The following is a 17,500-nucleotide window of genomic DNA, read 5'->3' on the forward strand; positions in this document are numbered from 1 at the left end:
AAACAAATTTACTACCACCTTAGCAGAGGCACTTTACTGCACTATATAAATTCACTCTAATGGCATAAAAGCTGTGTGCGCTTGTGTGCGAGACAGCGGACAGAGTGAAGAGAGGGAGAGAGAGAGAGAGCATGACAGATTGCAACAAATAAGTTTGTATTTTACAGAAATGCAATCTCCACATACATAGTGCTCATAGTTCCATGGCCGCAAACACTCTTATCCACACTCCTCTCATAGGAAGTAGTGTTTGTTTGTGTGTGTGCGTAAGTGTAAGCCCCCCATGTACAGGAGTTCACTGAGGCTGCTGATCTCAACACTATTAAAAAAACAAACTGGCCATGGGGTTTGACTTATTCTGGATCAGAATCAGCCTTTGAGGGTGGATCAGCCATACCCGGCAGCAACTCATTCCTCATGGCACAGCATGCTCAGGCTCAGGAATGGAGAGATGGAGGGAGGAGATGATGGAAGGATGGAAAAATGAGACATGAGAGAAAAGAAATACTCCACCCCATGATGAGGCTGTTGATGTAGTCACTTCCATCCATGTGGCCCAAACTGGAAATCCCTGAAGATTTGGGACCACGAAAACAAAAAAACATGTAAACTACTTTCCCAATCGACACGAAAACATGCTAATGTAATGGAATGGTTTGATGAGAAAGCCTCATTTACACAATTTCCCCTTAGCCCAAATGTTGTTAATTGGGAGGACATGTCTGCATCCAGTGTTCCTCATTAGCTTGCACTGTCGCTAGGACACTAATAAGCTAGCAAGTAATGGAAGTCTACCTAACTGCAAATGTTTTCCATAAATACATGGCCCAATCTTACACATGCCCAAAATGACAAACTTGCTTGAAGCAACATTACCCAGTTAAAAAATCTCATTTTTACATAAATGATTGCATTAAATAGCAGGAATAGCCCATATCTACACATTTTGGTTCAAAGTAGTTTCACCTACATTACTTCTTACTTCCCGGCAAAATTTCACCTTCAGACTTTGGGTGGGGTGCACACTGACACCACATTATGTGCTAAAGCAAAAAGTGTTTAAGTGAAGGCTCCAGTTTTGTGGTTTGTTCAGCTTTATACAAACCCCAATTACAAAAAAGTTGTGACAGTATGCGAAATACTAATAAAAACTAACCAATGGTTTGGAAATTCTCTTGCATTAAATAATAATAATAATAATAATAATAATACAAAAACACACAGTATAAAACATTCAGTTTTTAGCTTATAACCTTTGCGGTGTTTCTGTAACTATATAATTCCAAAATCTGATGCCTGCCTTCCAAATTTGATGTCTGCAACATGTTTTCAAAACAGTTGTTACATGAGTATGTTTACCAGTGCATTGTGTCTCTTTCCCTTTTAATACCACATTCACATACTATCCCAACGTTTTTGCAATTGAGTTTGGTAAAGCACTACAAGTCATCCATTCAATCTGCAAGTTTACTGAAGAAGTGGCCAAAGTCTAAGGAGTAATAATGAAGAACTTGCCAAAGTCTGAGGCAAGTGTGTGAAGACCTGGGCATGCATTTCCGAAAAAATATCCTGCCATGACAGGACTCCCCTTCCATTTGCTATAGCAGCCTCATAACCAATACATAACAGAAGAAGAAAATGTCAGACACACATCTTGATTAATCAATGGCATTTGGGCCAAGTCCTTTGGCCTGAATGAATGAGGATGGCATGGACACTGTATACAACACACTGAAAATCTACCTGAGTCTAAATAGTCTCCAGCTCTCCAGCTACCATTCAGCACACTTAAGACTGCAAATCTTATTGGAACGTTAGGCCTTTACTGCACCCATACCCAGATACATCATGCTGGTATCAACGACTTGTACTGGACTGCTGCGAAGCCTCTGGGATGTTGAACTCCATTCCCACAGCTCCCAATTCACACTACCTCTCATCCATTCTAGAGCCATTCTAGAGATAGCCCATTACCAGAATGGTGGGAGTTATGCATTATCTTGATTGGCTCAGCTGGGCCTTCAGGTGAAATGCCTACAAACAAGCCATTAAAAAGAGATCCACCCATTCCTCTTCCATAGGCAAGCATTCACCGTTATGGTGCAAAGGTACATTAATGCATCTCTCTTTGAGCACCTGGATTGGAGAGGAGAAGCCACAATGAACGTTCCCAGGCCCATTGGGTGTCTAAAGTTTTCTCTGTTCTTCGTGGAGGAAAATAAAGATGTCACATAAAAAATGAACACAAACCACAAAATATTCATAGGCCTCATTTTTCCTTTTCTACATATCTCTTTCCAAAGCAAACAAAGAGTGCAATTCATCCGAGCTAGATCAGCAGCAATTTAATGTGCACAGTGAGACCCTGCTGAGGGCTGAGACGAAGTTCAATACCCAAACTTACAAGCCAAAATGTGTATATTATATCCTTCTGATCAGCAAAAAGGACATCAGGTTGCCTGACTGTCTTCATTACTTATTACTTCTGAAAGTGAGGACACAAACCGAAAGCTCGACAATTCAAGCATGCACATGTGTGTCGATAAACAGGAGTCATCTGTGTGTGGGTGAAATGAAGACAATGAAACAATCCTAGCAGCTAAGGATGTCTGTGTTCCTAGCACATCAGTACACTGCGCAAGTTAGAGGAACCTGATGAGCTGTAAAAGGGGATAGGACAGGATATGAGCGGGAGGGAGTGTGTGTTTAGTGTGTGTGCATGCACACCACAGCAAGAGAGGAGAATTGGAGAGAGAATGAGAGTGTACCCTCATCATTATCTGCTATCCAACCTGATTCCCCCCCAAAACCACATGTCTACTTTTCTCTTTTTTCTTCACTTTACTCCCACATAGCCCCCTGCACGGGTGCGCGCGCACGCACACACACTTTTCTCCTTTAGACTGTGAGATCCTGTGGACTGCATGTGTCTATATGTAGCGATGTAGCTGCCAGCAGCTGCCAGCGGTTAGTCACTCTTCCTCTCTCATTAGCCAGTCAAATCCCTCCGCCTCATTTCATATGCCATTTCCCAGCAGCCACTGGGCCAGATCAGCCTTAGACATCTGGAGAGGTGGGGGCTGGGTGGGGGCTTAACACAATTAAAGCAACCGTTTAGCTTCAATCTGTCAAAGGCAGAATGCGATCGGCAATCTTGGGCAAAATCTGCAGAGACTCATTTCCAAAAAAAGAAAGCGGGTGAGATAGCAGAGCACATAGCTTAATAGCCAATGCAGGTGAGCTGAGAAATGCAATGAGCTCCAATGGAGCTGAATTCAAGGTGGACTTTAATTAGAAAGATTTAAAGAACACAGCTGAGTGTTTCTTCAGGCTGAAAACCTTTGTGACATAAAAGCAGGAGGACTGGGCTCAAAATGAGTTGCTCCTAAACAATTCCTCTTCCTGAGCCTGCAACACAAAGGACCTCACGTGTGACAAGTCCGGTTCTGCCATCAGGTTGACTCCATTTCATTCTCAGACTGAAATTTGGATGAAGAACCGGAGGGCCGAGATGCTAAATCATCCTCAGTAGGTGATAAGGCGTGAAAGCGCAGACCTGAAAACCCCTTAGCCGCGGCGGTCTAGTCTGCTGTCAAACTCGGGGGCGATTAGAGCAGAGCAGACCCTGACTGCCGGAGCAGGAGGAATCCTGACGCAAGGCGAGACCAACACGGCTGACGGGACAGGTGCAGCAGAGGGAGGAGATCTTTCACAACCGGCTTAATTCCTGACAGGCAGGGCACGTTGAGATTTTCCGGGGGGAGGGCAGAGGGTGGTATTTTCACCTGTGACGGCTTACCTGTTGAAGTCTTCTCTGTATTCAGTGGAGATTTTCTGTATAAGGCTCTTTAACCTGAGGAAACATGGAAAAAGGTGGAATTCAAATGAGGTTCTTTAGACGAACCCGGTTTCAATGTATGCCGGTTTTGTGGGGGAAAAAAAAATAAAAAATCTTTTCAGCGCCAGGGAACAGCTTAACTGACACGGACTGCGACGCCATTTGAATGTCATTCGATGCGTTGCTATGGCAGTGCTTCTGTTTGCAATATGTCTGAGTAGGAGCATTTAAATAATATAAAAAAAATTAAAAATCTGGAATGTTCTTTGCACCTCCCGCTTTGCTCTGTAGGATCCTTTTCATCAATGACCGCAATTGCCACCAGTTTACCTATTAAGGCAGAGAAGCAGAAAAGAGGTAGAACCATCAACTATCAACACTTGGGAAAACAGCACAAAGAAAATAAAACATTTCTGTGCAAATTCTTTTTTTTTAAATGTTTTATTATTATAGGTGGTCAGAAGAAACATGGCACAGTTTATGTGATTTAGAAAAGAAACTCAAATCAGCTGCTGTCTTCAGTAAACACATTAATCTAGTTTTCAGGTCTGAATGCATGTCTGCCCCCTGGTGGAGTCATGTTGCCCCTGCACTTTCAAACAGCAGAATTGGAATTCTAGGGTCAGAACTAGGTGGTGTTTTTTTTTTGTTTGGTGGTGAGAGCTGTGATACAGGACATTACCAGTCTCTCCTAGTTCATAGAGGGTGAAGCCGTCAATCTGCAGGTAACTTTGGAAACGTTCCCTGTTCACCCATGAAGACAAGCTGCCATCTTCATACTCTGCAACATCAAAAAAGGCAGATGAGACACTGACCAGCAGGTTGTAATCCAACAAGCAGACCCTCATCAGTGCCACTGACCTGAAGAAATACTGCAGTCTCTTCACCCAGCACAACATGTGAAATAATAATGATAATGTTAATTGTAGAGTCTGGAGCACAAACAAAAGGCTTTGAATTAAAACAGACTCCCCTCTTAGCTACAAGGGTTTGTGACATGGTCATTTCAGGAGAGGAGAATTCAATCAAAGTTTGGGCTGCTGCCGGTGAAGGCAACAGACAACTGAAAATGCGCAGTGAGACAAATGTTTTGACAAATGTTTGCCTTTGGGAGAGGTGTCTCTATGGTGTCTCTATGTGGCAGGCCATTAACGAGCGGCAACTCTGGCAAATGTCCTTCTGCACGCGTCAAAGTCAACCACCCTGCTGTTGACAATGGGTTATCTGAACATTCAAGGCACCCAAATAAATAAATAAATGAATGAATGAATGAATGAATGAATGAATGAATCCACTAATAAGATGGGCCATGTTCAAAAGCAAAGACTTAAAATATTTTGCTGGGAGTTGATGGTGGCTGTCAAAACAAAAGGTGGAGGCGGGGAGGGGGATGACCAATGGTGTTATTAAAAGGACAGCTCAATGGGTCTGTACCTACAGTGCTGGAAGGGCTCTTTCCCTGCTGTTTGCAGTAAGATAACCACTTACAGAACAGAGCATTGCGATCATTTAGACCTTAATGGCCAGTTATAAGTCTTTATAACGGTGTTAATTATTGGCAGAAATGAAAACAAAGAGGGAGGTAATTAAGGGATCAACTGCCGCATTACGCACTCATTTAAATCATTAACAAGATCTAACCCGAAATACGCACCACCTCAATTACAAATCAGTGACAGGCCACATGTTTCAGAGCAGTTTGAAGAGTGTGAGGTATGAGGCGATATCTCTTGAACCAAGTCAGGAAATTCCTATATGATTAAGGATTTCAGGATTAGCAGCTGGCTGACTCAGGAATGCCTTGACTTTGGAATAACCACCATACACTAGATTCTCTTCACAAGCTGACAACCCAAAGCTGTTTGCCGAAGTCTGCCCACTTGAGCCGTGGCCAAAATTTCACTACTGTCCAGTCGCCACTGATGCAGGCCTCATGTTAAAGTCAGCATTTGTCATTGTTGTCGTATTCCTCGGTGGATGCAAATAGCTGAAGGGTACATTTGTTCACATGTAATGAATACTAATTATTGTCAGAGACATAATGAGCCAACACAACATTTATTGTCAGTTGATAGAAGCAGTAATCAGCACAATTCATTTTGTAAGCACAGTTCAAGGCATCAAACTATTTCTTTGCAGGATTCAACAATAACAACTGTCCAACTACCTGGGGTTAGTTAAACACGACGTCGGGACAGCAGCATAAAAATCACCTGCCCGGTTGGGCAAGTTTATGTTGGGGGAACAACGCCAAAGTCAATTCACTTCAATATTCAACCCCTCACGTAGTGAAAAATGTTCTTATCCATTCGTGTATCCAGTCAAAAGAAACCAATGATTATATGTTGACAAACGAGTTCAGAGCGAAGTGTGCAGGAAAAGGGCGAAGCCTGAATACGAAGCAAAGCGGGTCTGCAGCTTCGTTCCATTCATGTGTCAATTAGGACCACTCTGTACCTGATATTCCCTACAAATCTTGCAAAACACATCCTAACTAGGCAGATAAAAGCAGCTCTTTTGTCTGAACTACAAATTTTAAAAAATTGCTTGACAAACCTCTGTCAAAATGTATACAGCAACGGAAAACTTGACTAGCACGACTGGACCACTGTATATGTGCACATGACAGATAAACAGTTAAGATGATTTCACAAAGTTAGTCACAGCAGCATATCACAGGGGTAAAAGGTAAAAATGTTTGTTATGAAACCTTTACTTATTTAAAACAAAAAGAAAAGTATTAGCTTGTGTGTGTGTTTATTTATAAGTGAGAAACAATTTAAAATGCAAAGATTTGTTTGGGAGAGTAGAAATTTGACATGGCAAGTGGGGAAAAAAAATTAATGTTGAACCCTGCTTTTCAAACTTACAACCTTAAAACTGAAACAAAGTTTACAAAGTACCATAAGGGTAAATCTTGCCATTTCTATTACTATACCTCTGATCTAGCAAAATTGTCAAAAGGTGTTTCCAAGTCCTCTCAAAATTATTATTATTATTATTGCTGGTGTCATCGTGGTAGTAATTTTTCTCTTCAATATCTGTAAACTATGTACTTATCTGATCTGTTTATAACATTTTATACTCCAAAGCAAACTCCTTACATGTTTAGCATACTTGATGAAATAAAGTGATTCTGATTCTGCTGTAGCAAGCTTCCAGTCATTGGCAGGTACATTACTGCATCATTATTACTGCTGCCAGATAGAACCTGATCTGTGAGGAGGCCCCATTAGGTCACTGGTACAAAATTCCATGGCATTTAAAATATTGTGGGGGTTCAATACCTCTGATGTCAATAAAGGCAGAGAAGTCATGTCACAGCAAATGTCATGATGACACAGAAAATAGCCAGTACAGCACATCATAGACTCTGCTCACCAGTTAGGTATGGCTGAGCCAGCTCGACACAGAACCTAATAAACCTAAACACCTAAACAACGGAAAAGCAACACAATAGTCCAGTCAAGTGTGACGAGGAGATCCCAGACTTGTGCATGAGTGAAATCAAAGAACTGCTCCACAAGCTCATGGAGGTCACTCCTCAGGTCAAGAGTCCGCAGCTTACACACCTCTATGTACAGGGCAGGGGACACTCCTTCAGTGACAACAAAAAACATATTTTTAGATAGAAAAGTCAATTGGCTGGAAAAAGGTATGAAGGGAGGCATCTGCATGAAGCTAGACCAAGAAGTCCTATACCATAGGCAACACTGGGTATTGCTGAAGGAAGTGTATTGCCGGACATGACCCAGGCATGTGGTATACAGTGTTCCATATATGCAGTATGTGTTGTATGTGTTTGCATGACTGCCATCTTGCCTCATTAAATACACTTATGATTGGCTGTTGGCTGCTGCCCCACCCAATCTCCAACAGTACAATAGTGCAAGTCGTCTTCAGTCATCAAAAGCACAAAACTGGCTACAGACAAACCAAAGCTCCAATCCCTGTGCCAAATTCTCTTCTAAATTAACTTGCACCCAAAAATAATTGCAAATTGCAGGTGATATAATCAATGGCCTATATAAGGAAGACCCAACAAGTGAGATACAGGCAGAGAGAAATGTAGCAAGCTGCAATACAAGCTACAAGGCTAAAGTAGCTTAACCTCACGAAAGCTACAGCCATGACAGGTCACTTCTGCCAACCACAAGTAATAACGAAAAGCTTCTGAACAATTTCAAGTGTAGTTGGGCTAACGGTGGCACTACTTTCAGCAATACGCCTGCCCAACTACGTGCATTCATGAAATAAAATAAAATGTCAATCAACACAAATCAAATAAATAAAATAATAAAAACAAATGTCTGCTTAGCACAACCTATATTTAAAACATTACCGCTGTTAGAGGCCTGGACATGACCCCTGATAGAGGTTCCAGCAGGTACTGAATGTGGGACATGACCAGTCCTGGACCTGCAAGATGGTCACAACATCGGATCCTTAGTCAGCACTCGAAGGCTGATTTGGAAGAATGCCTTTTGAGTGCTTGGAGGACACAGCCTGGAAATTTCCACTTACGGTGCAGCCGTCCCACCTACGCCTCCGTCAGCAAAGATCACACTTGAGCTGCACACCCTCTCACTTTATCCATCACACCTGCAGTTTCTCCATACGACTCCTGCTTTGGGTCTCTCCCATTATGCTCCTCGCTTCATCGTTGACCCCTGCATCCCTTACTCCCTGCCATTTGCTGTGTGAGGAGGACCAGAAGTATAAGGGCTTCTCTGCGTTCTACTGTCCGAGTGGCAGCAGGTAATCCAGCTCAAGGTCCAATAATCCCAGAGGTAATGCCAGCTCGAGGTCCAGTTGTGCAGCGCTGAGAATACTGCATGCTGATTTCTGGGCCCAGCTCCAACGTTTTTTTCATCTTGAACGCGCAGCTCGCTCCAAAATAAACCCCAATTATGAGCGTGAGCTGCTGGCGTGGAGGGTTTTCCGCTCCCACAGAAGCCTCCCCGACTCAGCTGAGCGCAGATCCCCTACAGCGGGTTAGAAAAGGTGGGTTCTCGATTCTGCTTATGTGAGCGCTATGGTCCCCTTCATCACCTCAGACAACCACCATTTTTTAATTGGTTAGGAGGCCTGTATGAGGAAGAGAAAGCCTGGATGTACTAAAGCCTTTGTTTCCCGCCAACCACCTGCACTTTACCATTACATCCCAGAAAAAAGAACTGGATTAGAACGGATGAAAAGGTTCCGTGCATAAATTGAAGGCACCATAAAGATTATTAATGAGATTGTTCAGTCTACGGGACTGTCAGAATGCACGTTCGCATGTGCATGCGTGCGTGCGTATATGGTTGAGCGCTGGATAACATTAATTAATTTATGTATGTATAAGATTTGGCATATAAACTGAACACCCACAAGTCCAAAAGGGAGTGGTATAGAATAACAAGGCCAAAATCCTGTGGGACCTTCAGTTCCAGACAGATAAATAATGGCAAGGCAACCAGACACGATGATGGTGGACAAGATACAGAAAACAACAACAGTGGTAATAGTTGTGGCAGTACCAAGTGATGGGAGCCACCAAAGAAAAGAATATGAGAAGTTAGAACACCACCAGGGACTCAAAAAAAGAAATGGTGAGAATGTGGAAGGTTAACACCAAGGGTGTCCCAGTAGTGATAGGGACACTTCGGGCTGTGACCTCTAATCTGGAGAAGTGGCTCCAACAGATCCCAGGAATGACATCAATCTCAGTCCAGAAGAACACAATCCTAGGAACAGAATCCTGAAAATACTGTGCTACATCCTCAAATTGGCAGGTCTGTGGTACAAGGTCTGAGTATGATTTGGGGGGGGGGGGGGGGGGGGGGGGGGGGGGGGGGGAGGGAATCTGACCACCCACTGAAAGTGTCTGTGATGCTTTCTCTTTGTGCATCCAGAAAAAAGCAGCAAACTGCAGCTGCAGTGATTTCAGGTTTCACTGATGCAATATAGCAAACGTGTGTTTCATGTCCAGATCGTGTCTGCATATTCTGGATTCTGCTTACATTTCTCACCAAAATAATGTCCCTAGCATGACTAGATGAGATTGAATACCAAATACTTGCCATCCCTTCACTTATGACTCCAGCCATTCAGTTTCTTATGTGATAATCTGTGACCACTGATTTGGAGGGGGGGGGGGGGGGGGGGGAGGGGGGGGGGCAGCACTTGGCAGATGCATTTCCAACGTAATTGTATGTAGATAATGGAAAACAGCAGGTCAGGATCCATCTCTGACCACTTCCGAATGCCTATTGAGTGGTCTGATCATAAGCCAATCACAATATGTCCTGGGGGTGTTTTTCGCCTGGCTTTTCATGTAGCCAAATGAAATCCGAACGTGATCCCATCACCAAGAACCTATGTTAATGCAAGGTGTAAACAGCCTGCAACTGAGACTTAGTTGAAAGGCCAGACCAGCAAAATTTGTACAACACTGACAAGTAAATATGCAGTAACTTACAAAACTGAATGTTGTAACAAAGTAGACACTTTTTTTTTTTTTTTTTTTACACATCAGATTCCAAAACAATAACAAGCAAGCATACGCACATCAGTGTGGTGATGCAGGCCAAGGCCAATGTGACAAAACCTGGGAACGTGCGCACATACACGCACACACATGCACTTCCAAAACACAGATGGAAAAGCATCAACCAGGCTTGTTTGAATGATGCAAGTCCACCTCCCACACAAGCACAGCACAGAGGGGTTAACAACAGGCAAACCAGATCCTGCAGTCATCTAGTCCTGTTCAGACATAAGCAATGCCTCACACTCATTTGCAGCCTCTAATTTACATGGCAAATACGCTTTATCACCTGCATGTTAGCAGTCGATAAAAGCATTAGCAAGGAAGAAGGAAAAAGAAGACAAAAAACACCACACACAACCAAACAACACCTCCTGAATATGGACCAATGTCATATCTAGCATTATACAGCTATCCACATAGGCCTTATGAAAGTTTTCTGGATATGAAAAAAAGCTTTGCTTTGGGAAAAATGGATAAGCAGGGTATATGTATGAAGGCTATATCAGTGTTTAAAACCCTAGCTTAAATATCTCCCTTGTCTACTCAGGAAATGCTTGAACAGAGCAGTGGCTTTGTGCAATTTACCACACCTAGATTCAGGGGCATTTACTGTGCGTACACACTGCACCAGCATGCTTTACCACGCACTCACACTGCATGAACGCCTTACCACGCATTCACACTGTTCCAGTGTGACGACCACTCAAAGTCTCCCATTCATTTTCTATTAGAAGTACTTGCATCACAGGTGGATGTGTTATGGCAAATCAGTGAAGTCCTTACAGGCACATCTGAAGGCCCCAGGGTCTTATAAGATGCTTCTGTGGTAGTGGCATCAACAACTGATGTGGTCACACCATGAAATAGCATTTAAGTTGGAAAAATGCCACATGCATATGGCTTTTGAATGACAGTAACATCTAAAAACATTCACCAGGTTATAATTAATGCTGGAGTATCACAGAGCTTGTTTCATTGTACATTGTCATTTGCCAGTAACTAGCTGCAAGAGACGCACAATCAAACATTAGTACTTTAAATAGCTGGCAATCACCAGCTAGCTCATTTCTGCTCAAATAAAAAAAAAATGCAAATTCATTAGAAAGCAGAAGTTAGTTTGATCACATAAGGCAATCTTGAGTAATGTTAGTCAACAACCATTAAGAACTGCTGCAAAGACAGCTGTACTTTAAATATGTGTTTGCCCCAACATAATACAATAGCCCTGGTTTTATTTTTGGCAACAAGGCATCTGGGTCTTTTTATTAAAGGGCAGGAGTTCCTAACTCATAGAGTGTTAAGTCTCCTCTAATAACACTTTTGGCAGACTCAGCAGAACTCTGTCAAAAGCGATGCGGTTATGCAAATCAAAAAGCAAACATTTGTTTGCATGATCAAAGACTTTTACAACTACAAGTATGAACCATTAGTTCCACTTATTAAAGGTTCTGTTCCAATGTGGAAGAAAAGCTCATATTAGTAATGAGTAGTTTCCACTGTTTTATGATGCCTCTTTACCAACATAGAGACAAGCTCTGCTATGAGAAAGGTTGCAGGAGTTTTTGATGTCTCTGGAAAATTTGAAAGTCAGCAATGTCTCAATATTATTACAATACATGTATAGGCCTGCCATAAAACATTTTTTAAAACACTTTTTATGCTATGCATTATACTATAAGGATCATGAGGCATTATTTAAGTATTATATCGCAATTGTTGTCTGTCTAGAAATGTAAAACCCAAGCACGCAAACATCCCTATATTTACACAAACAGCTGATTTTTGGCAAGACATTTTCTCCACACCCTTCAGTGGTGAGGAGGAAGGGGTGAAGCATCAACTGCGGTTCCGATACCAGAACAGTGTAAATGCACAATTAGGTAGGTGAAAAATAAATGAGGAGTGAAAGATGTATTCATGCGGCTTCCTTAGGCAGGGCTTTTGAAGTTTGCTCACAGATGTAAAGCAATCAAACTACTGTCAGCGCTACATCAAACAAGGCTTTCTCGAAGCGAGCGCCTTGTTTGGACAACGAACCGGCTTTGTGCTTATCCAGCCTCCGCTATGACAACCTGCCAACTCCTCACATTCACTTCCCTCTCTTTGGTCGAGGAAAAAGGGGACTGTTTAGGTTTTAGGCTCGCCTTTTCCCCGCACGAATAACCTGACAATATCATTCCACAAGCAGCATGAACATAACAAAATGAATGTGCTGTGAGCACGCATGCACAGACAGACATGGTTATTACTGTCAAATTCATGAAGAATACTGAGGTTTTCCACCGAGGCACACAAGTACAGGTAGGCAGTGCTAATATAAACAAACATAACCTACATAAAGACCTTTCCTTCGATGTTCACACTGTTATCTGGGCAAAATTGAATTAGATCATTTCTGCATACAAGCAGAAGGGGGGGTGGGGGGGGGGGGGGGGGTTGGGGGCGTCATGTGAAAACTCTCACAAACACAAAGAAAAGCAACACAAATGGCCATATTCTGCCAAACCTCAACAGCTGCACAGTTCCCACCATGTTACATCTACGTGCAGGACGGACGTTTTTTTGTCCCTGCTCATGGAACGGTAGAACAACTGTCCGCGCGTTTACTCCAAAATCATGTGCCTTGAACATATCGGCATGCACACTGCTTTCTGACATCCCCACCGTGTAATCAACTGATTAGGCTGAGCAGATCTCAGGGACAAAGGCTCGTCACAAATTAATCATCTGCATTCTACAGCAGTATCCAGCGTCTCTGTTACAAGCTCCGAGGAAGAGCTAGCCTGCAAACCCTTAGAAAGCCAATCAATTAATCAGGTGATTATATACACATATTCGTTCAAAATTTCCCTCGAGATGATACACTGCAATTTAATTTCATGAAATCCGACAGTTAGGAAAGGTGCACGACCTCATTACACAGTGGCCCAGTGCTATAAAGAGAAGGTCCAAGAGTGTTTTTAAATGTCAGAGAGAATGTTAGCGTCATGCCGACAGACTAATTTCAATTACGCAAAAATCATGATTCAACACACACTTTTCCTTGCGTGTTACAACAGCCTTTACCGCTCCACAACATACGATATACCAGCAAAGTGCAATGTGTTGCAATCTCGCTTTCGGTGTGCACACACGCGCGTGCGCATGCACCTTCATCCTGCTAATGAGAAAGCTCCAGAGGGAGAGATACCACTGTATGCAAAAGTAGCGCAGGCCAACTGTTCTCAGTAGAGAGTGAGGACCAAATGAAGCCGCCCTGCTGGCACAAACGGAGCGTGCGCCGCCACAAACGAGATCTCGGCACACAGAACTTCAGCAGGTAATGAAAGCAAAAATAAATATATAAAGATAAAAAGGGGAAGCAACTGAGAGAAAATAAAAAATAAAGCAAAAATGATGCTTTAACGAGTGATGTAATTTTGAATTAAATAGTAAGAGATGGCCTTATTAATTTTTCATGGTTCTGACTAGGACTTCTTTGATGATACAAATTACTAGTGTATTTGGTATAAAAACAGTGCATATTGACAATGACAAAATTCTCAATGATTCAATGATCATTTATCCTTCTAAACATTTGGTGTCAATATTAGCACATGGCAGCAGAATTTCCAAACACCTTACACAGAAAGCATTTAGGAGTGCTTGTTTAGGGCTCTTTAAAATTTGTTATTCTGCATGTAATAATATTTACAGTACTAAAACATTAACCTAACTGATTATAACATTAATATAAAGTATTAAAATCGAGGGTCTGGAGTCTGGTTGGAATTTCTCAAAACTACTCTTTTTCTTTAGAAAATAATGATCTGTGGAGATGCTAACGGAAGTTTATCATTACTTTTAAAGCTACTTATTTTGCTATACTCATTTTCAACTGTATTTTGTAATTCCTACCAGACCTTGACCAAGGGCTCAGTGCAGAATTACTCCCTGCATCCCCATATGATGCTCCTCCCTCATCACCATGGCAACATTCAACACAAGTGACATGCTGTGTATCCAGGTCCTTGAGGAGTCACCAGAGAGCAGCCTGTTCTTGGTCCGTGTGGCCTGCGATGACCTCATGCTGCTGGGCTTATGGTGGAGGAAAGAGCCCTTCCAAAGTGAGTTCGTGGAGCAGACCAACATGGTCAGGACCACCAGGCCTGCCCAAAGCCGGGGCCTGGAGTTTGTGCTGAGAGCCAAGCACAGGGCACCTGGTGTGGGCAACACACACTACTGGAGCCCCTTTGTGCTGGGACTGTGCCTAGACGCCTTGTGTTTTCGGTTCGTGCTTCCACCCTGCGTGCAGCTCAGAGGCTTCGAGGAGGAGATGCGGGAGACGGGGCAGATCGTGCTCCAGCGGTGTAGACCACACAGACCTAACTAACCCTGCATCCAGTTATCTGGGCTGGACAGAGTTGGGGCTGCTGAGGTTTTTCTCTTGAATACTGAGGGCGTATAAAAATGTATGGACTAGTTTTCCAGCCAGTTTGCCAAATGCTGTGCTCTTAAAATTGCAATTTGAATACAATTATTGTGCAGGATAAAATGTCAAGATGCAGTACATTAAACATGTAGTTTTAGAACTCTGGGTTTGAACTCTGTTGTTTGGACTTTACTTTTTCACTTCCAATTGCTCTACTGTGAGCCCAAACTATTTTTCCTTGGTTTTAATTAAAAATGCCATCTTTTGTCACAAAGCATAAGACGACATTTTATCCTTGAGAGAATTATCCAATATCTCTTCAATGCCTTTCACAAAGTGCCACCCATAGTAGAGAAACTCGTGCGAATGCAGCATACAAGTTAGAGCAGTTTAATGCCAGCCACTGTGCCTGGAAGGTTCAGAGACAGCTGGAGAATCCTGGAAGCTACTGACAATGGAACATAGGCAACTCCACCCTCACAACAACCGAGCCCCAGCAGTCCGAAAACCTGGTATAGGACCATGCCAATCAATTCTGCTTAGTCTAGCTAAATATATAAATAGCTAGCTAGCAAATAGAAGCTCACAACAGATCACTGCATGTTCTATTTTACATATTAAAACCACCTATTCCATCACCAGTTACTTAAAATGGCTTGAAACTTTGAATTTGGAACCGGATATTCACACATAATTAAATAGGGCTTTTTTTCAGCAGGGATTGTCATTAATGATCACAGATGCGAATGATCTGATGCCACCAAATGTAAAAAAAGTTGTTTTAATTTGTTTTTACAGGCGGAGCGGCAGCCTTTGTGCAGTACTGCTACATTCCAAAGGCCCTTTATGGGACCTAGAAACTGGCAACCAAAACTACTACTAAAAGTGCCTTTCCAAAGTTCTTAAATCTTTAATATAGCACCAAATTAAACATTTAATAAAGTGACACTTTACGTTTAATAATTAAGCCCAACACCAACTCGACTCTTTCATTATTAAACAAGAAGTGACACTGAAACTAAGACTGAAGAGAGTGACTGAAAATCCACCGAGATTTAACGCAGTCTTTGTCGGGAAGCAGGCCGGAGTGCGGCTGCTTCGCTCCAAGCGAGGAGCTCTCGCAGCAGTGCCACACACCTCAGCGCTGAGCATTTCGATGGGACAGCCATGCTGGAGGCGAGCCTCTAAACGACGTTTGTGGGACGCTTTACTAATTCTGGTTTAGCCCCGATCTGCTCCCCCAGACTCATCACTCACCGTCGTAGGTGAAGTAGGTGCTGTCCTTGAAGACGACTACACAGGGCAGCTCAGGCACCCTCACAGACTGGAGAAGAAAGGGATGGGAAAACAAGATTTGTTGGATGTATACCGTCCAGTTTTTCCCTCACTGAGTCAAATTCCTCAACGGCATTTTATTTATCTAACAGCAAATCTTTCAGATAGCAAAAGTAATTGTGTAATCAGTTTTTTCACAGTACATTATTCACAATGCCTAGCACTGAGCAATGTGAGCAGAGGCATGCAGGGAAAAGTGTCGATGGCTTTCATACTGTTAAGCATCAATCTATTCGACTATTAAGCATCTCAACTTGCCCAAGTGTGAATAAGAGCAATTCAGCAGGAGATATAAAAAGTGAGTTCCCTTCTCCAACATGCCCACTAAACTGGGTAAAAACGGCTGGTGACTGAGCAGGCATGTTTGAGCAGGGAACTCAGCAAACTTAGCCCAGAGCCCCCAAGCCTTCTGGGGAGAGGTGAGCATCCTGCTTTAGATAGTACTGACCATTTCAAACCACACAAGATAAGAATAGAACACTATATGCTATTGGCCTTCAAGGCAATGACATTCCTCCATGGGACAGTTGTTTAATTCTTTTCACAAAACCTAAAGTAATTGCTATTTCTTGCTAAACAATATTAAATTTACATTTCTTTTTTGTGCAAGCTATCAAAAAGATAATACTCAGTTAGCATACATGGTTATAGACCTACAATTTAGTTCAGATCTTTCAGCCATAAATACGATGTCTCTGCTATAACGGGGTTATCAAATGTGAAGCCAAGTTGTCTGCTAATACTATTGTACTACTGTACCACCTAACAAACCCTTTTAATGAAATAGATTTCATGTCTGCATTTTTATTCCTGAAGCAAGTTCCTAACAAGTTCAGGAGATGTAAGGAAATGTCCTAAATTTCACTGTGCTTGGGAGTGTTCTCAATTATTATGAAGCATTTTAATTTGCAGGTGTTATAGGAGGAGGTAATGGGCTGACTGACAGGATTTGTGTGCAGCTACAAGTGATGTTCCAGCTCAGAAATGCTTTATGAAGTAAGACCAGGTTCTCACCTCTGGCAAGACGTCTTCAGAAGCAGAGAAGAAGTAGGTGTATACAATAAGCTCGGAAGCCACGTCTATATACTTCTCCTGAAATCACACGACAGCCCATCACCAATAACAGCAATAGAACAATAAAAGCATGTTGATTCGATTCCCTTTCAAATCTCAGTTCCCCTTCCTTTGCTGACATTCAGCTGGTATTAAGCAATGGACCAGTATCACCACGCAGCCGATGTGATATTGACACAATAACGGATTCACCACCACCCCCCACCCAGTCCTTACAGCAAAATGAATAACATAAGAGAAATGATTTTGATAGGCCTACACACATTTCAATAATAAACTGACAATTGTCTCCCCCCCACGACCCCGC

At 42.5% G+C, this 17,500-nt stretch overlaps 1 protein-coding gene across 1 annotated transcript in view; it reads right to left on the reverse strand.

Annotated features, from left to right (window-relative positions):
* The window catches only part of tmx3b (thioredoxin related transmembrane protein 3b), a 39,113-nt gene that overhangs the window by 10,337 nt on the left and 11,276 nt on the right, over window positions 1-17,500 (reverse strand). The window contains 7 exon segments of the mRNA XM_035526527.1: window positions 514-557; window positions 559-571; window positions 3,800-3,853; window positions 4,111-4,168; window positions 4,521-4,619; window positions 16,042-16,108; window positions 17,134-17,211. Of these exon segments, the coding sequence (XP_035382420.1) occupies window positions 514-557; window positions 559-571; window positions 3,800-3,853; window positions 4,111-4,168; window positions 4,521-4,619; window positions 16,042-16,108; window positions 17,134-17,211 (413 nt within the window).

Source organism: Electrophorus electricus, chromosome 5 (genome assembly GCF_013358815.1).
Source record: "Electrophorus electricus isolate fEleEle1 chromosome 5, fEleEle1.pri, whole genome shotgun sequence".
Lineage (NCBI taxonomy): Eukaryota > Metazoa > Chordata > Actinopteri > Gymnotiformes > Gymnotidae > Electrophorus > Electrophorus electricus.